A 25,752-nucleotide genomic window follows, 5' to 3' on the forward strand; every position below is an offset into this window, starting at 1 on the left:
TCCTGTGGCTCTGTCTTGCATCATGTGTTTGTGGGCATGCCCAATCCCCCAGGTGGCCTGCAGCCTGCCTGTGGTGCCCCACATGGAGCCCAGCAGAATGTGTGATTGTATCTAATGCTGAGAGGATATGTGGCTACTACCTCCTTCCCTATAGAAAGCAGCAATCATAGCTGTGACCTGACAGAGGGCAAGTGCAAAACAATGTCTGAGCCAAGTCTGTCCATGCTGCAGGCAGCCCCACTTGGCACATTGACATGATCAAGAGCAAACAGGACGAGAGCTTCCCCACGCTGCCTCTGGCTGGCTGTGTGCCCACCTTGCCTCTCTTCACCCACAGCTCAGGTTTCACCCTTCTAAATATAAGGTGTGCTCAGGGGTCCCAGACACTGCACAGTGCCCCAGGTCCTTCTGGGGCAACACAGTCTATCATGGATCACTACAAATTGTTTTAAATTATGCATTTTCTGAGAAAACATTAGAATCACATCTATTTTAAAAGGATAAATTGGATAAAAGAAATAGGTAAGTGACTATATCATGGCTGTGTTCGTATTTTTTCTTTTACCTTTAGGTTAGGTTTATTTCAGACAAAATTAGTTGTGGGCATTGCTTGTAGTTGGATGCAAACTTTTCTCTTACTTTTCCAAATAAATACCTGCATTGATTAAATTTTTTTATTACAGTATATTTGATTATAATTTTGTGTGAACTTTCCATTTTTTTAATCAGATATTTATTACATGGTATTAAGTTGTTTTGCAAAAAATATTCATGTGGAAAAAAGAAAAAAGAATGTTATTGATGTCAACCTCTCTTTCCCTGTCTCTGTTACTCAGACTGCTGCTCATACATAGTGTCTGGCGCTTGCTCACGGGGATAGCAATGGCATCGGTACCTTCAGTTGGTTGCCTTCTGGCCAAAAATCAGTATTATCGAAGTAAGTAGTATCATCACTAGAGGACCCCTAGAGAAAATGGTATGAAGTGATGTCTGAAGGGCATTAGTAACCTGGTCATTTTAAGGAGAAGGAAGACTGATGTGACAGTGAAGGACATAGGCACAGAATTCATTGGAGACTTCTCCAAATCAGTATTATCAAGGAAGGCTCATTTCTTTAACTATGTTATATGGTATCGATAAGGCCACTAACACATAAATAAGTGATCAGCTTATATTTCAAAATAATGTTTAATTTCAATACTTTAAAAACTGATAATTTTTTAAAAATAAAATATTCATTTTTTAGAAGAGAAGGGATATCATAACTATGCTTCGTGGATTTTCTAATTTCTACTTTGCTGCCATGGATAATAGGTTAGCATCTATCATGACAGTTTTATTTTTATCCATCTGCATTTATAGCTCAATAGAAAATTGTAGCTTCTTAAATTCAGAAATTTCATTAAATAAAATGATTACTTTAAAACCAACGTATCACCCTGGCTGGTTTGGCTCAATGGATAGAGCATCAGCCTGTGGACTGAGGGGTCCCAGGTTCGATTCCAGTCAAGGGCACATGCCTGGGTTGTGCGTTCGATCCCCAGCAGGGAGCGTGCAGGAGGCAGCCAATCAATGATTCTCTCTCATCACTGATGTTTCTCTCTCTCTCTCTCTCTCACTTTCCCTTCCTCTCTGAAATCAATAAAAATATATTTAATAAAAAACTTATCATTTATTGAAAAGATGCCAGCAACATGCAAAAAAACACACTCTTATTTCAAGATGCTTTTAACTCTGTTGGAAACATCTATTGATTTATCCTTTTTATAACAAGATTAAGCTATGCCCATTTACTTTTTGTTATTACAGCCACAGAAGTTATTTTTATATTCTGATATTTTAAAAGACTTATATGTTTCAAATGCAAATACTGTTTATTTTTTTAAAAAATAACTCCTTTGTTTCTAAATATGATAGCCTTTGTATGCTATTTAAATATATACACATGTAATATTTCTAATGCAATAAAATAACATTCATTCTTGATTTTATATTTCCTAAAATTTTAAATTTTATAGCACTTATAAAACATTTTAAATTTTATATTTATATCTGTGGAAAGAGAATGTTCACCACTGAAAGGAATATACCATATTAGTAAAAAATGTAATAAGCCTTATTATTCTGGAAGACTTTGTAATTGATTGATAATTTACTTAATTTTTAAATTCTTAAATGTATGAGCTAGAAGTAAATAATTTCAAACCATACTACTTGAGAGTTTAGAGATAAATATGTATTTGCTTGTTATGTATTTGTTCATTCATTATTGTTTCTTTTGTAGAGGCCAGTATTTCTTCAGTTAGCTCTGACTCTGTTAATTTCATAGATGAAGACAAACCCCTTCAAGGTACTTAGTTTATTCCTTATCAGCATCACTCTCATTATTTTTCTGTTTTTAATCTCTCAAAATTTTGATAAGGTCCTAGCCAGTTTGGCTCAATGGATATAGCGTTGGACTGAGGACTGAAGGGTCCTGGGTTCAATTCCCAACAAGGGTACACACCCGGGTTGTGGGCTCAATCCCCAGTAGGGGGTGTGCAGGAGGCAGCCCATCAATGACACTCTTATTGATATTTCTATCTCTCTCCCTCTCCTTTCCTCTATGTCTGAAATCAATAAAAAAAATAATATATAAAAATTTTGTTGATAAGGAAGTAATATGTATTTTATTTGATAGGGTTACCTGAAATGGCAGAATCCACCTGGTGGTTGAAATCCTTTTTTCATTCTGAACCTGTGCTTTCAAGCGAAATAAGAAAAGAACTGTCTGTTAGTGGGTAAGTTACAGCCTTTTGTGATAAGGGTATCTCTTACTAGCAGTGAATGAAACAATGCAGCTAGTAATTCTTAACCAATAAGATAAAATCGTTTCTTGAAGATAGTGTAGGTTTTGATATAAAGCATAATTATGGGATAGAGAGGGACAATTGCTCCCTATTCTAGTTAATTAACCATAAGTCAGATCATGAGCACTTTCTCTCATTCTATCACTAAAGTGTGATTGAAAAGTCATATGTCAATTTTTATTAATGTTTAGGAGGGATAGATTGGGAATCAGAGGCAAGGTTCTAAATGATTTTTTTATTAATACCTTGAGGAAACAGATCACAGTTATCTAGTTGCTGTCTTAAACAACCTAGGTTAGTCCCACTAGTTTTTTTAAAAGTATCTGTCTTTAGACAATGGCTGATACTAACACTGATGACCAGCCACTAAACTGAATAAAAATAAATAATGATGGCGTTCATAGATTCTGATATTAAAACTGAAGTTTTGATCAATTTTCTAATATGAGTTTAAAATAGAATCAAGTATTGATACTTTTTAAAATCAAAGGAAGACAATTTTCAAAAAGATGTATTCTTTACTCTCTTTATCAAGTACATTGATTTGAATGATCTAGGTGTTTTACTTATTTTCTACTGTATTTGGGCTATAAAGACAGCTTAACATATAGATAAGCATTTCTCAACTAACCATCTTCGTATTGTAATCTAATGACATAGTTGTAACAACTGTCTCTTTTATACAGCACTAACTGTTGATTCTGGCAATCAAAATGACTCCACCTGCTGAGGTGCTACAAATGTGAACAAGACCCGTCAGCTCTCAAGTTATTCTAGACAACGCTTCTCCATTGCAAAAAGACAACAACCGGCCAGAGATCTCATTTATTAGGCAAGATCACAGCAGCCACCCATACAAGTTCAGGCATTTTCTTCAATACTAAAATTACTGTTGTGAGTAGCATCAGCTTCTCAGAGAATATTAGAAAAGCATGGTTTAAAAAATATGTGCCCCTTTAAAGCAGTTAGTCTTTAACTGTAGCAGTCTTTTCATTATCCATATTATGTTTCCAAAAATTTAATTATTTTCAATTAAAAAAAATTTTAGACTCTCTTTATGTTTGTTGAATTATTCATTATACCTTAAAACAGAAGCATTGATACCTAATAAAATGGTTTAAAGATCACTGGATTCAAATGTGTAGAAGAGTTGCAAAAATTTTATTTTTAATCATGAACACTGAAAATAGCGAACACACCCATAAATACATTACCTGTTTGACACATTGCTATACATCTAACCAATTGTTCATTGTGTAGACTTTAAAATTTATAATTTTAGCAATATTTAACAACACAGAAAATTATGATACTATGTTAAGTGAAAACTGTAGAATAATCTATATATGGATGATTTTAGTTGTATTAAAAATATATATGGGCCGAACCAGTTTGGCTCAGTGGATAGAGCGTCGGCCTGCGGACTGAGGGGTCCCAGGTTCGATTCTGGTCAAGGGCATGTACCTTGGTTGCGGGCATGTCCCCACTGGGGGGCATGCAGGAGGCAGCTGATCGATCTCTCTCATCGATGTTTCTGACTCTCTATCCCTCTCCCTTCTTCTCTGTAAAAAATCAATAAAATATATTAAAAATATATATACATGGGTAAGATTGAAAGGCAACATAACAAAACTAGAGGCCCAGTGCAAGAAATTCATGCATGGGTAGGATCCATAGGCCTGGCTAGTGATCAGGGAAGATCAGGTTCCCTCGCCTCCCTGTGCGCCGCCACCATGCGGTTACCCCTCCCCCCCCCCGCCTCCCCGCCTCCTTCCCTTGCCACCCATGCACCACCACCTCGCGGTTCCTCCCACCTCCCTGCCTCCCCACTTCCCCACCTCCTCCTTCCCTCGCTCCCTCAGCTCCCTGCTGCCACTGCTGGTTGCCCACCGTGTTCTGCGCCACCCCTGGTGGTCAGCACATGTTATAGCGAGCAATCAAACTCCTGTTCTCCTTGTTGAACTCCTGAAGGGACACTTTGCATATTAGCCTTTTATATATATAGATAGTAACAGTGGCTATTTTTGGAGGTAGGATTATGGGTGGTTTTCATTTCCTTATTCATATATTTCTGTAACTCTAATTTTCTAATGCAACCAAATTTTGTGTATAATTAGAAAGCAATGAAATGTATTTTAAAAGGAGCACTGGAATGAATTTTCTGAATGTGAATATATCCTACATTAGTTTGAGTATTTCCTACTTTCCTCAATATTGGGTGGATAATACTTAATGAGTTTCAATTTAAAAGTTTCTGTATACTGTTTGCAAATATTTTTCAATGTAAGATGATAAATGCTTAGAAATTAGGGATGATGAACTCACTCAGAGGTAGATAATCACTATGGTGTTTCAGGGCTGATGTTGCATTAAACATCCTGTAGAGTATACATGATTGTTTATTGTCCAACTGTCTTCTTATCCCATCACATAACCATGATAAATATCAAGACTGTTTTCAGCAATGGGCACTCCTGACCACTTACTTCTCTTTCTTTTCTTTTTTTTTTTAAATATATATTTTATTGATTTTTTACAGAGAAGAAGGGAGAGGGATAGAGAGTTAGAAACATCGATGAGAGAGGTCGATCAGCTGCCTCCTGCACGCCCCCCACTGGGGATGTGCCCGCAACCAAGGTACATGCCCCTGACCGGAATCGAACCTGGGACCCTTCAGTCCGCAGGCCGACGCTCTATCCACTGAGCCAAACGGGTTCGGCAACTTCTCTTTCTTAATGGGAAATACATTAAGAAATACATTCCTTTAATTTTGTAACCATCTATCACTTTGCTGTCAATGAAGGAGACTCAAATATCATTTGGCCCAAGAGCATATCATTGTTTACACATCATTTTTTTGTTTTTGGTTGTTTGCATTTATAAATTTTATATATTTGTAGAGGTCAGTTAAAGTTTTGGACTATATATTTCACTTGGCTTTAGTCTAACATTAAATTATATTAATTGAAGATTGACTTTTTCTAAATTTAGAGAAAAATATGGTGAAGCAAAATGGTAAATTTTAGTATTATTTGTTTTTGCTTTAAGATTATAAACAAACTCATTTTTATTTAACAACTAGGGGCCCAGGGCACGAATTCGTGCACCTTGAAAGGAACTGTGGGCCGCGAAGCTGCGGTGGGCACAGGGGTGGGTCTTGGCCCATTCTCCACACCCCCACCAGGCCCTCCTCCTGCTGCGCCCCGAGTCCCCTCTCTGCCGGCAGCACCGCTCCCTGCCACCGCTCCCACACGCTGACAGTGCTGAGCGATTGGAACCGGTACCAGGAACTGGCAGCGGGTGCAAGCGGCGGTTTCGGCACCGGCTGTGGGTGCAAGCACGGCTGTTACTGGCAGCGGGTGCGAGAGGCAGCTGCCGGCCCCAATCACCCCTCAGGAGCAGGGCAAGGTAGAGAAGCTCTGAGGGGGCGATCGGGGCCAGCAGCTGCCTCTTGCACCCGCAGATGGCGCCAAGCAATCATGGCCTGTGCCGGGCACTGGCAGTGGGTATGAGCTGTGGCTTCAGTGCTAACAGCAGGTATGAGCCCCCGGTGGGACTGTGGTGCACGGGAGCAAAGAATTTGCAGTAACCACCAGAGACTCGCCCCGATGACAGCGACTGGAGCCCTGCCTTGGTCTGGCAACCCCGCCACAGCTGATGCCTGCCATGTTCTGTGCTCTGCTGCTTGCTGCCAACTCCTGCCAGGTTCCGCGCACGCCCCCCTGATAGTCAGCGCACGTCATAGCAACTGGTTGGTTGTTCTGCCGTTTGGTCTATTTGCATATTAGGATTTTATATATAGAGAAGATTTGGTGTATGTGGGAATAGGTTGCTTGTTTAGGTTATTTGATAAATTTCCCAAAAGTATCAAAATTGTTGCTTTTACCTTTTACAGTTTAGAATAGTGTTACTTTTGCTAAAAGTTACTGGGTAAAGCTGATGAATTTTACAAAGCCTTTGAATTAATATATTATCATGACCATATATAGTTATTAAGCATTTTATGGTGATTAATACATACACACATAGACATATGAGGATAGATCAATAGATGGGAATATAAGGAATCTTCCTGAAAAGTAATGTTAATGTGAACTCATACAATGCTTTAAAAATTGAAAGTATTCCTATGTGCTATACTAGAGTTTCTATAGAATGGAGATGATTTAAATAAAGAAAACAATATTTTCTAGGTAAAGTCTAGTTGATTGCTTCTAATGCGATTTTCCTATAGTCTTGACACTTTAGCACTGTCTTTAAAAAGTACCTCACACAGAGGTCTCACCGTAACTAAACATTGTAACTAAAATAACCTAACTGTGTTACTTTAGTTACAATGTCTCCTGAGGTATATTGCTATGACATCTATATAGCCTTTTTCTGTTGCCTTATTGGGTAGACAATAAACAGTGAAGGCCAAATATGTTAGAGGGATGTCATAACTCTGAATGACTTGAGATGACCATTCTAAACTGACTAGAGGCCTGGTGCACAAAATTCATGCACGGGTAGGGGCCCTAGGCCTGGCCAGTGATCAGGGCCAATCTGTGGGATGACCAGCAGGGCGATCAGGGGATCCCGGCTGGCACCCGCCTTGGCTGGCCTGGGATCTGTGGGCTGGGGGCAACTCCTGTGCTGAGCGTCTGCCCCCTGGTGGTCAGTGCACGTCATAGTGACTGGTCATTCTGCCTTTTGGTCGAGTTGCATATTAGGCTTTTATTATATAGGATATCATAGAATGTTATTTAACTTGGCCAGGATGTCCATATTAAATGTAAAAGGTTTTGACAATTTCTGCTTGGGTTATGTGAAACTACATATTGAGATTTCACCCATTTTTTGAGATATGGTTTTGATAGCAGGTTCTGAGTTACTGGCCCTATATCCTTTATCTATAAAACCAGCAACAGTCAATTCATTGATTTTCACTAGAGTAAAATTCCTCTAGCTAGAATTTAGGGCTACTTGTTGCTTCATACATAATGTATAAGTCAGGGTTATAGGAAACAAAACTGCAGAATTCTATTTTGGTATTAAAAATAAATGATGGAAAATAATTGTTCAGATTGAATGGAGTACAGATAAACTTCTAACTTATAGAAATTCAAGAAATATAAAGAGTCATAGTTTATACAACCTCCCAATGACATCTTTCAACTGAATATGTCAAAGACAAGCTCATCATCTACTACCTCACAATATCTCCTTGTAATTCCTCCTCTCTCAGAGAATGGCTACACCATTTATCAGCTCACAAAGTAGCCATTTCAACATGAAGTCCTTTCAATTTTAGTTTTTTATACTTCTTGGATCTGTATTTTCTTTCCCACCAGCCACCAGCACTACCTGAAACAAAACTTTCATATTTTCTCCTAAGGGATACTGCTATGGCATCTACATAGACTTTTTCTGAACTCCTTGTTTGAATGTCCTCTGCAGATTAGTCACGATCATCCCTACTAACCACAAATCTGATTACTCTCCTATGAACACACTCACAAACACACTCATACACCCATGTTATTCAATGATTTTATTTTGCTCAGCATAAAGTCATAACCCTCCAACCCTCACATATTCTAGCCCATGCAGATCTCAATAACTGTTCTTATATCTTGCTACCCCCAGATCCTGTGTTTCAGCGACACAGACTTCTTTCCGTCCCTCCTCTACATCATCTTCCCTCTTGCCACATGGTCTTTCTACAGAGCTGTTCTCTCAGCTTAGACTCTTCCCTTACTATCTACTCTAGTTTTAAATCTTAGCTCAAGTCTCTTCCTCAGAGGTTTCAATCTGCTTAACTAAATTAGATTTTTCATTACAAGCTCTCATCGCCCATGTTTCTCTCCTTTCTAGCATTTATCACAGTTGTAATTTTACATCTCTTTGTCTAACTAGTTGTTTTCCCCACTGCACCATAAAATACCTGAGGATAAGGGTCTTATCTGTTCTACCCAACAGTTAATACCCAGATTCAGACACATCAGCAGGTATTTGTCACATGAAGGACAATGGTTCTTTAGGAAGAGCTGGCTCCTCTCTTAAGAAGTAAAAAAGAGTAAATACTAAATTAATAAAGAAAATATGTTTCAAGTAGTGATAATGCTGTAAAGCAAACAAAAGGTATTCTGTTGAAGAGTGATTGTGATAGGACAGAGCTTGAGGGAAGGCTGCTTTACTTGGTGTAGTTAGGAAAGAAATCATTGAGAAGATGACAGGGGGACTGAGTCCTAAAGAAGGGCTAACAGCCAATTTTGTGAAAAGTACTGTAGGCAGATAAAATAGCCAGTGCAATTTACCATCACTGTTGTCAAGTGACAGCTGCTTTGAAAGAATTTGGCAGTCTGATCCGACTAAAGGCATTTTAGAGACAAAACAGGCAGGTTTTAGGGAATAAAGAGGGTCCAAGCTGCCAAAATGCTTAACATATTTTCACAGAAGATAGAGAAATGTCAACAGATACCTGGAAGAGGGAGACGTATTTTCACAGGAGATAGAGGAATGTTGCAAGATACGGGGGAGATAAAGAAGGGAGCACCGTGTGGGTTTTCGACTTTGAAACTGGCGTCCTGCAAAAGAGTGGCCAATCAGGAAAGCACAGGGTCATAAAATGGGGAAGGGGTCCAATTAGAAGGAAGCATAGATAGACAAAAAACTTCCAGCCTTTAAAACCTTAAAAAAGGGGGCTTAGTTGGTTACCCCCTTAGGAACCCCTCCCTACGCGGGAGTTAGTATTTGCTTCCAATAAATGTCCACCCTTTTACTAACAAGTCCTTTTAGTCTGAAAATTTTATTCTTCAAACTTTGTGAGGCAAGAACCTGCAAGGGGGGAGATCCGCTCCCCAAACCCCATGTTTCACAACTACTTACGCTTTTTGGACTGCCTCTATCATTTAGCCATGACCTTCAAATTAGGCAACAGGGAACACTTTTCCAGAGTGTTTGGCGTGAATCAGGCTCTGTAAATATCTCTTTGAAAAGACATAGAATTTAAATCACACTTATCCAGCATTTCTGCTAAAAGGAATTGTGTTGATTATTTAGGCCAAGGTTTTGTTTTAGGATTTTTCATTTAAAAGTCTCTGCCCTAATGGATTTGTTGTCAGAGTTTTTAATATTTTAATATTTTCAGCAAGCTATTCATGTTAGTGGGATTTTTAAAAACTCTCTATTTGAAAACCAGTTGGTTCTAGCCAATTTCTCATAATTACTGTGTTCAAGATTATCAACCTATTTAGAGCATGAAGAATCTATAAATACTATAGTTGTTACTTCAATGCCTGGTTACATCCACAATCGTGACTAGCATCTTCGAACAAGAACAATGACAGCAAGAAAACATCACTTTATAGATCAAAGGACTGAGAAAGGTTCATAGAGGAATAAATATCAAGGTAGGTTCATGAACAATGAGTATAATTTTTCTTGATTGGACATATTACAGAAATTGGAAATACCAGGAATGGAGTATTTTCTCCAAAAGAAGCCTATTTTCTACCCAATGTCGTATCTACAAATTACACGTATTTTGGGAAAAGAAATTATTTCGTGATTTAAACCAAACCTTAGCATTCATCAGAATTGCCCAGAGGACTTATTAATTTGGGGTGAGGCCTCACGAGTTTGCACTTCTAGTAAGTTTGATGCCTCTGGTCCCAGAAAATTTTTTTTAGAACAATTGGTTTAAACAGAGTCTTTTGTACTTTTCTCTAGAGCCGTGGTCGGCAAACTGCGGCTCGCGAGCCACATGCGGCCCCTTGGCCCCTTGAGTGTGGCTCTTCTTAAGCCTTAGGAGTACCCAAATTAAGTTAATAACAATGTACCTACCTATATAGTTTAAGTTTAAAAAATTTGGCTCTCAAAAGAAATTTCAGTCGTTGTACTGTTGATATTTGGCTCTGTTGACTGAGTTTGCCGACCACTGCTCTAGAGGATACTTTAATGTTATCATAGAGCTCTTGATCCTTAATTTTGACAATACTGTTTAATATGCAAAGTAATCATAAGTGGCAACGGAGGAACACAATACAAGGAGATATCTTGTAAAAAAAACAACTGCTAATGGCTTTGGACAAAGGTTGTAAGTTAGAAGGTTCCCTTTCATCTCTGTCATCTCTAAGACTGCTCTATATTTTCTCAATTTGTAAATTATATAGATATCACTTCTCTGGAATCTAGGGTCTTAAGCTTTCTCCTTCATTTTCAAATTCCAGTCCTATTCCAGAAAACATTTCCATATTCCTAACAAACTAAGTTTGTTTTTTAAAGTCAATAAGGAAATGCTGATGTGTTGTTTCTGTTTTTCAAACAGAGAAAAGTAAGTACAGTGAAACGAATTCACTTTGAGAAAGGAAGTATTTGTTTTTTTCATGGGGGAGGGCAGGAGGTGATGGTCTTATAGCTGTACTGACAATAGCATAAGGAAATAAAATTGCAGAACAAAACTGCTCCATATTGACTAGAATTTAGTTCTGAGTTTCCCCTAGACATTGCAGGTCAAATGAAAGATATAAAGAAATTCTCTCAGGCCTCACAGACCAGACCTGGCACTATAAACCATAATCAAGGCCTACTATGCAACACACTTGTTTTCAGATAACTAGATAATTTAAGATTAATCTGGGTAATACATGCAGACTTACAATTCTGAGGCTGAAGAAAACATGCAACAACTCTAGCCTGCTTCTGGGAAATGTGAACTCCAAGGACGGTGAGAGTAGTTTGTATGCTGAATTTGATTTACTTTCATCAGCATGTGTTGAATGTGTTATGTATTAAAATAATAGAACATTTCCACTTTACAAGGCTCCTGCCTACACAGTTTTCTATATTCACGAAGTATTCACTTTGGGTATTTTCTGATTAATATTAAAATTAAGGAAATTTGGTAATGAAGAAGTTATTATAGCAAGTTGTATTATTGCTGTTGCAAGGACCAGACTTGCTGCAACAAGTGACCAATAATTACAGGAATAAATTGTCTGTGGGCTATCTAAATTAATCAAAGTCTAAATAAATCTCTAAGTAATTCTCGGTTATGGAATAATTTCCATTCAACAAATGCAAAGTAACAACATTGTGGCAGACACTGTACTACGCACTGGAGAGCATCAGTGAACACAATGGGCACGGCCAGACTTTGTGGGTTACAAATTGGTAGGATATACACACTCACCAGAAGTAAATTATACATGAAAGATGCTAACTGGAAGCATAATCATAAATGGTCAGAAGGTGGAGATGGGGTGGCACCATGGGGGGTGTGGTCACTGGAAGATACATGGTCAATGGCTTTTTTGCTATTCAACTACTTCCACACAAGAACAGTACTTGGTCCTGTTTATTAACAAAGTATTTATTAAAAGTCTTATTAAAAATGATCTGTGGTCAACTTTAATGCTATAGAGGAAGAAGAAGAAAAAAAAGTCTTAGAACTCTGGAAAATTCCTATAGCAGAATGGGGAAATTAAATACATGAAGAAATGAAGAAAACTGGGACAAGGCTGTAGCAGTTCAGTTTAGCTATTTTCCCCATTCAACCATTTCTACTCATTGTGCTTATGGCAAGCTATTTTCATGTGCTAAAATTTCTGCTTGGAATAGCAGAAAGCTAATCCTATAAAATTGTTATATGACCCCATCAGTTAGGAGTGCCCTGGGACCAGGCCAAGGGACAAAGAATCCATGACCACCAGCTCTAATCCACAAGATTTTGCAGTTAGCAGCAACTCTGTCTTGTTTGCAAGTTATTCTGTGATTTCAGCTTTGATGTAGCTTGCATGTGCTTTTATGAATATACTAATTAAACACTTGCAAATAACCAACTATGGTGGGAAACAGTAACCTGGGCATCGAGGATGTGGTTACCAATTCTAATTTACCTGACATAACCTTTTAAGTGCAGCTAGCCTACAATCACTGCTAACACATCTGAAAATCAAAACCAAATACTATTCAAGTAATGCAACCCTACTAGTGGGCTGGAGAGGCACACACACAGGAAGACTAGTGAACAGGAGAGCCAGAATACTGGCCCCCAAGACATAGTACTTACGGGAAGACACGCTGCTTTTTATGCATACTACCACTCACTCTTAAAAGGATGAACAGCCTGTTTACCGAATAGGTCGGGGTGGGCAACCTTTTTGTGAGTGCGTGCCAAAACCAACAAAATCTCTGACTCAAAATTCTTCTGCGTGCCAACCCTAATTTTTTGAGAACATGTTACGCCTACTTGATATCTCTTAAGGTGTACGTATGTGAAGAACCTTGAAGAAATAATAAAATTCATTCGAGCGACAAAAACACAGTATATGATGATGAAAAATACATTTATTTTTTAATGTATACATGTACACTGATAGTCCGACAGAAAACTTTATGACTCCGTTTGATATTATCAATGGGACTTTTGCTGCTGCATCACTGATGACAGATATTTTATATCAGGTTTATATTTCGTGACCTTCAGAGATATGCACGAGCTACTACTTTCATCCATCAGGCTACTCCTATTACGAGACTTAACAAAATTCATCAATGAGAACAAAGATTCACAAGCGTGTGTGGATGAAACCAAAACACTGGTCGGATCTAGGAAGGCAGGGAGAGTTAAGGCAGAGGCATAGAAATTGCTCTTCCCCTCTCTCGTCAATCCATGTCTATGGTCTTTAAGATAACTTGTTATGTACAATAATTTATCTAAGATACACCAACACTGAATTTATCTGAAAAATAAAAAAGTCGATATTAAGAAAAAAATTGTAAATGGAAGATTATAAGAGAGGGTTTCGCGTGCCAGCTAAAGTTACTGGCGTGCCATGTTTGGCACACGTGCCAGGGGTTGCCCATCCGTGGACTAGGTTCATTGGCGCAGCATTTTCCCAGCTCTCCTGACCCCATGTCTCCATTCCTCTTCTCACCTTTCTATCCCTTTTCTTCAAAAATCTTTCCTTCTGGTCACGGTCTATGGGATGTTTAAGCAAGCCAAGAGAAACTCACTCGGTACACACCACCTTCATGGATCATAAGTACTCAATTAATTGAATGCAGAACACACATTAGCCCCGGACCAAAAGGGCCAAGTCCCAAGTCAGAACATGGGCTCGGTAGCTATTCAGAGAGGCTGTGAAGAAGCTGAGGCCATGCAGGAAGATATGCAGGCCCCACTGACAACAGGCGGCGGTGGGGACACTTGCTCAAGATAAAATTTTGAGAAAAATCCTTGGCTGTCCTCCTATATAATAACAGGGTAATATGCAAATTGACCCTAATGGCAGAGCAACCAGGAACAACCGGTCGCTATGATGCACACAGACCACCAGGGGCAGATGCTCAAAGCAGGAGCTGCCCCCTGGTGGTCAGTGCGCTCCCACAGGGGGAGCGCCGCTCAGCCACAAGCCCGGCTGATGGCTGACCAGTGCAGCGGCAGTGGCAGGAGCCTCTCCCGTCTCCACAGCAGCACTAAGGATGTCCAACTGCAGCTTAGGCCCGTTCCCCATCAGCTGGACATCCCCCAAGGACTCCTGGACTGCTACAGGGTGCAGGCCAGGCTAAGGGGGCCCCCCCTCCCCGCCCCCGAGTGCACAAATGTCGTGCACTGGGCCTCTAATCCTATCCTATATAATAAAAGGCTAATATGCAAATCAACCGAACGGCAGAAGGACCGGTCACTATGATGCACACTGACCACCAGGGGGCAGACGCTCAACGCAGGCGCTTCCCGCTGGTGGTCAATGCACTCCCACAGGGGGAGCACCGCTCAGCCAGAAGCCGGGCTCATGGCTGGTGAACGCAGTGGCAGCAGCGCTAAGGATGTGCAACTGCGGGCTCAGTGGGAGCGGGCCTAAGATGTCAGCTGGACATCACCCGAGGGCTCCTAGACTGTGAGAGGGCACAGGCTGGGCTGAGGGACCCCTCCAACCTCCAGGTGCATGAATGCCGTGTACCGGGCCTCTAGTATTTAGATAAACTGGTGAGCACTTTCCACAAAAGCCTTGTCAACCTGAGAAACATTCCAACGTATTTAAGAATTTTTGTGAGTTTCTTTGAGCCAAACTGTGGACAACTGCCAGGAAGCAAAATCTCAAGGGATTGGGATAATGCTCCAAACAATGTCGCACCTGATTTTACACATTAGCATCAAAAGGGATGACCCAAGCGGATTACATCAAACCCACCCGCGGGAGAAAGCAAAGCAGGAAAACCTCTGGGATTGCGTAAAAAGCAAAATAATAGAAACATGCACCTTCTACATAGGTGGGTACAGGATAGCTCACAGTCAACAATCAACAAGATAAAATAATGAAAGGATCGATGGTTGTGCCTGACGGGGTGTGGGAAAGGGGAGTCACTCAGACGTTCCTAAGGAATGTTATTGCAGATGCAAAAGACAGTGCGACAGGCTCAGCGAAGGTAAAGACTGACTTCGTCGGGGGAGATTCTAGCCTAGGACCTAACTACCCACAGTAAACTGCTTCCAGTTAAAAAGTTTTCACTTCACCATCCTCGGCGGGTCCTTTAGGTTTGCAAGGCCGCCAGGCACGCCTTCCCAGGGCCTGTCAGGTTCAGTATGTGGCTCCCTTTCATCTACAGCCTCCACAGAGCCCACCCGCCGACACCCAGAGGCCCCGTTCCACACCTGGGCGACGCTAAGACGCCCTGCCCACCGCGTCAGGGCGGCATCTTCCGTTCCCGCTCCGCCGCCATCGCCTGCCACCGCCTGCCATCTCCTGTCACCGCCAGCCACCCGCGGACCCCTTCGCCAGGGGCTCCAAACTTCCGGCACCGGCGAGGCTGGTCCTGATCTCGCGAGATCTGTCCTGACACCGCTGGCAGCCCCCGACCCCGAGCAAGGCCTCGCGTTGTTTGGGGTCTGGGGGGGCGGGGCGATCCCGGAGGAGGCGGGGCCGGGATGGGGCGTCCCCAGGCCTTGTTGACATCGGCGTCCTCACCAAGTGGCCCTCGGCGGCGCATGCCCAGGTCTCGGCCGACTCGGAGTCCTGGACGGTCTGGCTTCCTCCGCGGCAGGTCCGGGCGCCGCCCCTCCGCGCGGCGGCGTTGGCGGCCGTGCTTTGGCGGCGGCGGCGGCGGCGGTCGGCTGCCGCGGAGCTCGCGGAGTCCTGGTACCTGACCCTACGCGCCGCTGCGGGGGGCCGGACCGACCGCCTCGCCGCAGGTAACGCCGCCTCCCGTGGGCTCGGCCGCGCGGGTAGCCGTGTCCCGGGTGCTCCGGTGCCGTGCGCGGTGGCGGCGGACCCGGGTCGGGGGACGTGGGGAGTGCGGCGGCCGGGAGTTGCGGGGAGAGTGTCGGGGGAGATCGGGGTTCCCAAGGGGCTGGGAAGTGGGGACCCGGCGGCTGTGGGGTCGGCGGCTGTGGGGTCCGACCGGCTGCGGGACACTGAGCCCGCGACGCTGCGGTCCCCCCAACACCCGCGGGGCCTTTTCCGATCCACCCCGTGACCTGCTGTTGTTTTGATTTTGAAGGAGAGGATCCGGCCGCCGTCGGCGGGGGAAGCCTGGGGGTTGGGGCTGGACGGGCTTGGAGAGCTGGGGCCGGCACTAACGTTCTCTTACTTTCTGTTGTTTTTTTCTGTTTGTTCGTTGGAGCGTTTCCGACTGTTTTAAGTCTGGTGCCCGTCCTTCGGGCGTTTCAAACCCGGCGTAGAGAGAATCCGTGAGGCGAAGAACCAGAGGGAGCAATTTTGCAAATTCAAGATATTTTTAACTTGCAGTAGTATGTTTTGAAAATCGAGACATCATGCCCATCTTTAAATGACAGATTAGAATAATTTGGGTACAGAGAGGAAAGCATGGCTTGACCAATAGTTATCCCCCCCCCCCGAATTATTATTCGCATTTTTAAAGTTAGTTATTTCCCCCCAGTTATTATTAGTATTTTTTTTTAAGTTATAGAAGTACTACGTGCTTTTTAAGAAAAAAAAAAAACAAGTCAAGCAGCCAAACAATGAAGACATCGCTTCCCTCTCTCCCTGGCTTTATCCCCCTCTTACCCGGAGTAACCAGTCTTCAAGTGCATTGTTTAGCCATTCAGGATTTTTCTGTGCATATCATAAATATGTTTTAAAAATAAAATTGAGAACATATATAGTACGTGGTTTTTATTAGCCAACAATGCTCGCAGATATTCCTCCATTTTACTACATCATTTTTTTAAAAGTTGTATAGCTGTGTGTGTGTTTTTTAATGGGTGAGCATTGTCTCCAATTTTTTTCCCCCTAATCTTTAAGTTTTTATTTTAAAGAAGAAACTGTAAACCAATATTTTGAATCGTAGTTTGGCAAAACTTTCAGAATGTCTAAGGCCAGATGGAGGATATTTGCATATTAGGCAAGTTGAGTGGTAGGTTTCCACAGAGCTTAATGGTAGTTTACATGAGGCTTGGATGACTTCCTCAAGCAGGTTAGTGAAATAGTTTACTTTGTTGTTGTTTTGTAAGTATTTTTCAAAGTAAATGTAAGTTTCTCCTAGTCAGTTGAAAACAAATGTAATCCCTTAACCATGAACCGGATCAGGTGTGAAGAAGAGGTAAAGGGGAAGGCCAGTGGCTCAGAAGTCTGTATTTCAGGCAGGTTAAACCGAAACAGAAAACTCAGAAAACACCCAGGGGTTACATATTTTGATAGTAGGGAGTAAGCCGCAGGGGAGGATGATAACTACACTGCTTACTATTAAACAGGCAGAAAGCTAGGAACTCCCTATTACATTTTGTATTTCTACGTGCAAAAGAGCTGGAGACTTTCCTGACGTAATCACGGAGTTGTGTGTTTATTAAAAATGTACTGTGTTCATCTTGGTGCTAGCTTTCAGAGAGAACATAGAACTGAGGAAGATGATCGCAAAGAACAGTCTGGTTCTAGCCTGAACTCTTAGGCTCATTTGGGTAGCATTTGATTATTTGGGGAACTGTTTTTAAAAGAAACCAAAAATATCCATGACATTTTAGATACTGTTGCTGGTAATACCTTCTTCCTTTATAATTTTCCACAAAAACAGGTGGTATTCTCCACATTAGATAAATAAACAGGCTCAGAGATTAAACTGCTCAGGGTTCCATGCCGTTGCCTTTTCAGTAGTGGTGGCTGCATCGAAGAACCTATATTTTCCTTTCTGCCAGCTGCTTCCCATGAATGAAGAGTACCTTACAAAGTTTCCTTCTCCTTTATTTGGTCATAACTGTTTTTTACAAAAAAGACACATGAATATAATAATATTCATTGAAAAAATAATCCAAAGGATAGTGTGAAATTAAAATTATCTTTTTAGATGAGGTTTCTGGTGGTGTATTTTTTAAATATTAAATTCCTTGAGCTGATGTCATTAACCAAGATGAAGGCAGGTTGTGTTACTTTAGTCACTGCTTGATGCCCTGGCAAATTTGGATATGATGGCAAATTGTACCTTGTACAGGTGCTTTTGTTCCTGACTATTTGGGCGGGTAATCTCATTGCATTTAGCATTAATTTTATGGGCCCAATTGCACTCTTGGTAAAGTGTGAACTACTCCGATGAAAACAAAACAAAAAGGGCCCTACAAATATTAAAATGTACTTATTTTATTTTTGGTATTTTTAAAAATATTTTATTGATTTTTTTTTTTTTTTTTTACAGAGAGGAAGGGAGAGGGATAGAGAGTTAGAAACATCGGTGAGAGAGAAACATGGATCAGCTGCCTCCTGCACACTCACTCCCCACTGGGGATGTGCCCGCAACCAAGGTACATGCCCTTGACCGGAATCGAACCTGGGACCCTTCAGTCCACAGGCTGGTGCTCTATCCACTGAGCCAAATCGGTTAGGGCTATTTTTGGTATTTTAATGTCTCTTAAAAATGCATCATGACAAACATCAGAGTATGTGTCATAGTATTATGGTATATTGTTCCAGTTTTCCAGCTGGTGTGACAACTGTGTAGTTTAAAGATGGCAAATACCGCAGTTCAATAAAATATGATCGGTATAACATGTACTTGAGAAAAAAATGCACATACAGGAAAATATTTGAGCTTTTATTCTTGGCAATTATTAAGGATGGTAATTGGATTCACATCTAAATGGCGTATCTGCCATGCTTTGTCTCCTGGAAAGCTTACCACTGGATCTGAGTGGGTTTTGTATTTGTGGGACACAAAAATGTTTCAGATACCAGAGAGCTGTCTTTAGAATATTTCAAGATTTATTGACTTGGCTATTGGAGGGCGAGGAAACCAATGCTGTGTAAGTATATTTTCAGAAATTAATAAGAGATTTTAAGGATGACGGGAAGAAATAAAAAGTTTATTTTCCACTTTAGCCTCAAAATCCTTTTGGGGACATATAATCATGAGTAGCCAAAGAAGCATCAGGTCTGATCTAGAGTTTAAAATCCAAGTGCTGTTTAAACAGCTATTGTGATAGTTCACAAAGGACTTGTTTCTTGAATAGTTCTCTTTTTAGGGAGAAATTGGTTAAGGTGAAAGAGAAGCTGAAATACAGGGGAGAAAAATCAGAATTGGCTCTCAAAATACCCAAAAGAGAGGATGGTTCTTCAAAGAGTGGGTCATCAGTAAGAGTCAAATGTGTGCCCGAATGCCAAGGAATTTGAGAATTTAACATTATAGATCTTTGAACTTTGACATACTGAAAAATAAGCTAATTGTTGCTATGTTAGCTGAGTCCTGTTGGGGGTTAATAATTCAGTAACAATACTCTTACAAGCTCTGCTCTCACAGTTTCTTATGTGCTTATGTGGATATGAAAGAATAAAACTGTGCCTATACTGCAGTGTCATTTTATTCCTTTTTGCAATATCAGGAAGCTCCAACAGTATGGTCAGCTAAAGATTCATGTGGCTCAGCCGGTGTGGCTCAGTGGTTGAGCCTTGACCCATGAACCAAGAAGTTCCTGGTTCGATCGCTGGTCAGGGCGCATGCCCAGGTTGTGGGCTCAGTAGGGGTTATATACAAAGTAGCCAGTCCATGACCTTTATCTCTCATCCATGTTTCTATCTCTATCCCACTCCCTTCTTCCCTCTCTAAAATCAATAAAAACATTTAAAAAGAAAATCCATGTGAAATTTTGGACTTATTTGAATCTATCAGAGTTAATAGTTACCATACAGAGGCTACAATTATATATTTCTATTATATCTATTTTTGCATCCTATGTTCTATTATAGTTTACCACTTAATCCTTGCTTTATTAAATAAAAATATAATCCTCGCTGTTAGGAATTGGGAATGTTGCATATCTTGGTGATGTGATGGAGGAGACATTTTGGTGTTTTTTTTTGTTTTGTTTTTTTTTTGGAATGCTAACTGCATGATTATAATGGAAGATGCTAGAATCCTAGTTGGCAGTTGAAATTGGAAGAGTAGTTGGATGGCCCTGTGGTTGGTAGTATCTCATGTGACCTGTTGTCTGCTCTGAGCAAGGGTCAGACCTGCATGTGTTTAGAAGTTCTGTGCTTAGAAAGGATACTGGCTATCTGGGAACTGGTCCCTGGGACTGTGGCCCATATTAGTATATTTAACATAGGAAATCTGTTCAGGGGATGAACTAAGATCCTTATGTATCTAGACTGAAATGTTATGACCTATGATGTAATATATTTTCTGTGGTTAATTTTTGTAATATTGTATGTTCAAAGATATTATTAAAACTATGAAATAGCTCTGGCTGATGTGGCTCAGTTGGGTGGAGCATCCTCCCATACACCAAAAGGTGGTGGGTTTGATTCCTCCACAGGGCGAATCTCTCCCCCCAACCCCCTTCCTCTCTCTGCCTCTCTTCCACTCCTTCCCTTCCTCTCTCTAAAATCAATAAAAAATAATTTAAAAACAACAACAAATAAAGCTAAGCAATTTCTTCCTTCAGCAAACCTCCCCCATCCATATCTATCCCTCATAGGTTGCTTGGGTAGTGGTTTTTTAACTGTGGTGTGAATCCTTTCATACTTTTATACATGAACAAAATTAATAGACATTAAGGATGTTAAATGTCAGAATTCCATGGAATAAGGAAAAGGTGATGATGTGATACAGGGGTAGATAGGAATGCTCTCTGATTCCTTCAGACTAGGTGCTATGAATAAGAGTATTATTTCAAGTGTAGCAGCTACTTAGGTTCTGTACCTCGTCTATCAGGTTACTCCTAGCAAAGTCATTTCAGGTTTACCAAGTTGTGCTTTTTTAAGTAGTATATGATATCTTTCCTTAGTCATTTTTCAGTCAGTCTGTTCTATATGTGGGATTTGAGTGTTTTTTGATATTTGATAGATATGCCATTTCTTTTTATGCTGGTACCATATATGTTGCCTAGACCCACATAGTTTAGATATTTTTTACACTAGTTTACTTGCACTGACTCATTTCTGAGCACCTTTAATTCACTTTTGGTTGCTTATACAGACTTACTAATATTCTTTCTACAAATGATCCTTCTAAGAATAGCCAATGAATAAAGTAAAATTATATTTCTATTGATATAAATCCTATTGACTTCTGACCAAAATTTTACCTGGGTTGCAGGTTTAATCCCTAGCCTCAGTCAGATGAATGTGGGAGGCAACCAGTCAATGTATCTCTCTTACATTAATGTTTCTCTCTTTCCCTCCTCCTTCCCTTCCACTCTCTAAAAACCAATGGGAAAAATATCCTCCGGTGAGGATTAGCAACAATAAAAAAATAATGTACTCTTAGTAAATGTAATTTTACTTACACAGTTTGACTATAATTTGAAGAGCAATCTAGTTAACATGAAGTAATTCCTTATGTTATTAAAGACCTTTAGTTCTATGAATTCATTTTAACCAAATTCAAAGTAATTTTTAGACATTTGTCTGAAAATACACTAACCATTTAAGAGGCTAGTTTCCTTGAACAAAGACTATTTATGTGAACTGAAGCTGTCCATTGAAATTCTCTCCTCAATGTGCCTGTGTCCTGATCCTTGCCAGGCCTATCATGCAGAAGTTAAGTGCGGCCTGGAGGGTGGTGCTAAGCTATAATTTAAAAAGCTTTCACAGACATTTTGGTTATTGAATTTGGACTGTTTTCTCCAAATGATATTTATTGACTCAAGGAACCACTAGTGACAGATTAATCCTGTAAACTTAAGGTAAGCCTCCTAGCACTTTAGAGCTTGTACATTATTATGATGATCTTATGATAAAAGTTCATGTTTAAGGACTTCTTAAACTTTCTCTGGCTCATGAGTAAAAATAAGGATAATTATTTGTCCTCATAAACGAATGAAACTATAGTATCAATGTGTACGCAGTCATGCATTTCTCAGGTATCAGAATTACAATTCTAGTTCTTATGGTTTCTTATTTCTGATAATGTGAATATTAGTTATAGTGCATGACAGAAGATCTGTGAATAAGTTTACAATAGCTCTGTGTTATATGAGAAATCTAGAACAAGTAATTTACTCTTTCTCGGTCTTTTTTTTTCTCTTCATTTGTATGGGGCAGAAAATACCACCTGTCCTGTGTAAATACCAGGGTAATTATGAAATTATATGAGTTGATATTAAAATACTTTGAATAATTAAGACTGATAATTTAACTAGGTATTTTGTTTTATGCAGCTTATCTCTTTATTTTGTTTTTTAGATTCAATTATTGATAGATATGTATTTATTGCCATTTTACTGTTCATATTTTCTTAATATATTTGTATTGACTTCAGAGAGGAAGGGTGAGGGAGAGAGAGATGGAAACATCAATGATGAGAGAGGATCATTGATTGGCTGCCTCCCTCACACTCCTCTTGGGGATCAAGCCCAAAACTTGGGCCTGTACCCTGATCAGGAATTAAACCTTGACCTCCTGGTTCATAGGTTGACACTCCACCACTGAGCAATACCGGCCAGGCTACTCGTTTTCTATCTTTCTTCTTAAGACCCTGTAACATTTCCTGTAATACTGGTTTGGTGGTGATAAACTCCTTTAGCTCTTTATCTGACCCCCAATTCTAAGTGATAGCTTAGCTGGGTAGAGTAATCTTGGTTGTAGGTCCTTGCTTTTCATCACTTGGAATATTTTTGCCCCTCCCTTCTGGCCTGCAAAATTTCTGTTGAGAAATCAGCTGACAATCTTATGTGAGCTCCCTTGTAGGTAACTAACTGCTTTTCTCTTGTTGCTTTTAAGATTCTCTCTCTGTCTAACTTTTTGCATTTTATTTATGATGTATCTCTTTGGGTTCATTTTGTTTGGGACTCTCTGCACTTCCTAGACTTATATGTCTATTTCCTTCACCAAGTTGGGGAAGTTTTCTGTCATTTTCTCAAATAGGTTTTCAATTTCTTGCTCGCTCTCTCCTCCTTCCAGCACCTCCATGATGAGAATGTTGGCAAGTTTGAAGTTGTTCAGGTGCTCCTTACACTACCCTCATTTTTTTGGATTCCTGTTTCTTTTTACTGTCAGATTGGGTGGTTTTTGCTTCCTTACATTCCAAATCACTGATTTGAGTCTCAGCTTTATCTACTCTACTGTTTAGTCCCTGTACTGTAGTCTTCATTTCAGTTAGTGTATCCTTCATTTCTGACTGGTTCTCTTTTATGGTTTCCATGTCCTTTTTTATGCTGTTGAAGTTCTCACTAAGTTCATTTAACATTTTTGTAACCAGTATTTTGAACTTTGCTTCTAGGAGATTGCTTGTCTCTATTTTGTTTAGTTCTTTTTTTGGAGTTTTGTTCTGTTCTTTCATTTATGACATGTTTCTTTGTCTTCACATTCTGGCAGCCTCCCTGTGTTTGTTTCTCTGTACCAGGTAGAGCTGCTACATCTCGAAGGCTTGGTAGAGTGTCCTGATGTAGTAGCTCCTCCCCAATCTCCCAATCTGGGCGCTTGAGGCAAGGACATACATACTTCACCAGGACTCTGGTGCCCACTGAGTTCACCCTTCGAGGGTATCACTTGTGGGGGTGGTTGGGTGGTGGTTTGACATGGTTCGAAGTTGTTCACCGGGTATGCTGGCTCTGGGGTCTCCCAGGAGGGGCTGACTTTGTTCTTCCCTGGACCCCCTGGCATAAGCTACAGAGTGATCTGCAGATGCCTGCTGCTTGTGCTGGCTGGCTTGGAAGTGCCCAGGAGAGGCCACGCTGTGAACCAAGGCAGGCTGCCACTGGTGCCAGGCCTGGGGCCACTTAGTGAGAGGTGTGGGGCACACAGGCCAGATGCTCTGTGTTGGAGAGATTTTAGGAAAACCTGAAGCGTGAGCCAAGACACACCCTTTGTGGAAAACACACTGAAAACAGCTTGGGTAGGCCTGAAAGTTGGGTGCTGCAGGACAGATAGGATGAGTCAGGTTGATGGAGTCTCAGATATGGTACCCGCCTGCCAGCTCAGGGCGGGGGAAGGCTCATCAAAGGAGCAGTGGTCTCTGCCAACACTTCTGACTTGGGGAGGCTGCTCTCTAGCTCTCGCCCTGATGCTGGACAATTGAGTTTCTCCCCATATGTCTCTGATGCCTTTCAGGCTGCTGCCTGAGCACTAGAGTGAGTCTGAGTAAGTTCATGCAGGGACCCTTTACGACAAACTGCCTGGACTCCAGCAGCTCCTCTGCCTCCTTCATCCTCAGTCCCCACTTGTTACTACCGCCAGGAGTTATGGGACTTCTCTTCCTGACACTGGAACCCTGGTCTGGGGGCCTGGTGTGGGGCTGGACGTCTCCACAGCTGAGATAACCCTCTTGATTTTTTCCCCCCTAAAATACTCTCTTGATTTTCACAGAGAGGAAGGGAGAGGGACAGAGAGCCAGAAACATCGATGAGAGAGAAACACCGATCAGCCGCCTCCTGCACACCCCACACTGGGGATGTGCCCGCAACCAAGGCACATGCCCCCGACCGAATCGAACCCGGGACCCCTGAATCCGCAGGCCGACGCTCCATCCACTGAGCCAAACCGGCCATGGCAACCCTCTTGATTTTTATCCACCACATGGTGTTCGACCAGCCTGTTCAACATTTCTGTCCCTCCTACCATCTCCGTGCAGCTTCTGTTCATCCCTCGTTGTAGGACTTCTGTTCAACTCGATTTCCGGCAGCTCTGCATGAAGGTGGTTCTGCCGTTTAGCTGTAATTTTGATGTGTTGGGAGGATTCAGATATCCTTACCTATGCTGCCATCTTGACTGGAGGTCAGTCTTGGCAGCTGTTGGCATGTGAGTAGTGAACCTTAGCTTAGCCCATTCTTTCCTTTTCTTTCGTTACTCTATACAGATGACGCTTGAACAAAACAGGTTTGAAGTGAATGGTCCACTTATATGCAGTTGTGTGGTGTTTTTTTTTCCAGTAAATACAGTATTATCAATGTACTTTCTCTTCCTTATGATTTTTTAATAACACTTCTTTTCTCAGGCTTACTTTATTATAAGAGTACTATATATAATACACATAGCATACAACATATGTGTTGATTGTTACTGGTAAGGCGTCTGGTCAACAGTAAACTATCAGTAGTTAATTTGGGGGGAAGTCAAAGTTCTATGTGGATTTTTGACTGTGGAGCCAGTGGGGTGGGGGTCAGCCCCCTCACCCCTGGGTGGTTCACATGTCAACTGTATTTCTGTTTCATCAAATCTGTTTGTCGTCATTGAGGAAAATGTTCCCCTCAGTAGTTGCCTTTGCATCCATTGCAGCCTTGGTTCTCCCTGACTCCCATGACAAGGCCATTGAAGGATGAGGAAGAAAGCCCTGTGGCCATGCCCTCACATGGTGCGTTCTCCTGGGGGCCCTAGTCTCTCCCTCAACGCGGGGGAGCTTTGTCCTCACCTTTAAGGAGAAAGGAGCAGCAAGGAGCAGTGGGCTGCTTGCCACTGGTTGCTAGGAGGGAAGGAAAGTAAGTCGGCATTTATTCTGTTCTTCTACTCTGGGACATCTGTCTGCCATCTGTTGGCTT

The 25,752-nt window shown here is 41.2% G+C and overlaps 2 protein-coding genes across 2 annotated transcripts in view; both read left to right on the plus strand.

The window, feature by feature from the left end:
• The first annotated feature begins 385 nt into the window (after positions 1 to 385).
• On the plus strand, positions 386 to 3,975 carry PPDPFL (pancreatic progenitor cell differentiation and proliferation factor like). Its single transcript, XM_081111638.1, has 5 exons — positions 386 to 522; positions 837 to 937; positions 2,285 to 2,350; positions 2,681 to 2,780; positions 3,536 to 3,975. The coding sequence occupies exons 2-5, from the start codon at positions 883 to 885 to the stop codon at positions 3,546 to 3,548; spliced, it is 234 nt and encodes a 77-aa protein (XP_080967764.1). The 5' UTR covers positions 386 to 522; positions 837 to 882; the 3' UTR covers positions 3,549 to 3,975.
• Positions 3,976 to 15,725: 11,750 nt separating this feature from the next.
• Positions 15,726 to 25,752, plus strand: part of PCMTD1 (protein-L-isoaspartate (D-aspartate) O-methyltransferase domain containing 1) — a 47,179-nt gene continuing 37,152 nt past the window's right edge. The window contains exon 1 of the mRNA XM_081110876.1: positions 15,726 to 16,026. The gene's annotated coding sequence lies outside the window, so the exon portion shown is untranslated. The remainder of the gene's footprint in view (positions 16,027 to 25,752) is intronic.

Source organism: Myotis nattereri, assembly GCF_964212035.1.
Source record: "Myotis nattereri genome assembly, chromosome: 17".
NCBI lineage: Eukaryota > Metazoa > Chordata > Mammalia > Chiroptera > Vespertilionidae > Myotis > Myotis nattereri.

Bases quoted from the DNA above. Each gene is read 5' to 3' on its own strand.
- PPDPFL (XM_081111638.1), top strand. From the start codon at position 883: ATGGCATCGGTACCTTCAGTTGGTTGCCTTCTGGCCAAAAATCAGTAT. The intron at 938-2,284 runs GTAAGTAGTATC...TTTCTTTTGTAG, and splicing joins CAAAAATCAGTATTATCGAA to AGGCCAGTATTTCTTCAGTT. The intron at 2,351-2,680 runs GTACTTAGTTTA...TTTATTTGATAG, and splicing joins TGAAGACAAACCCCTTCAAG to GGTTACCTGAAATGGCAGAA.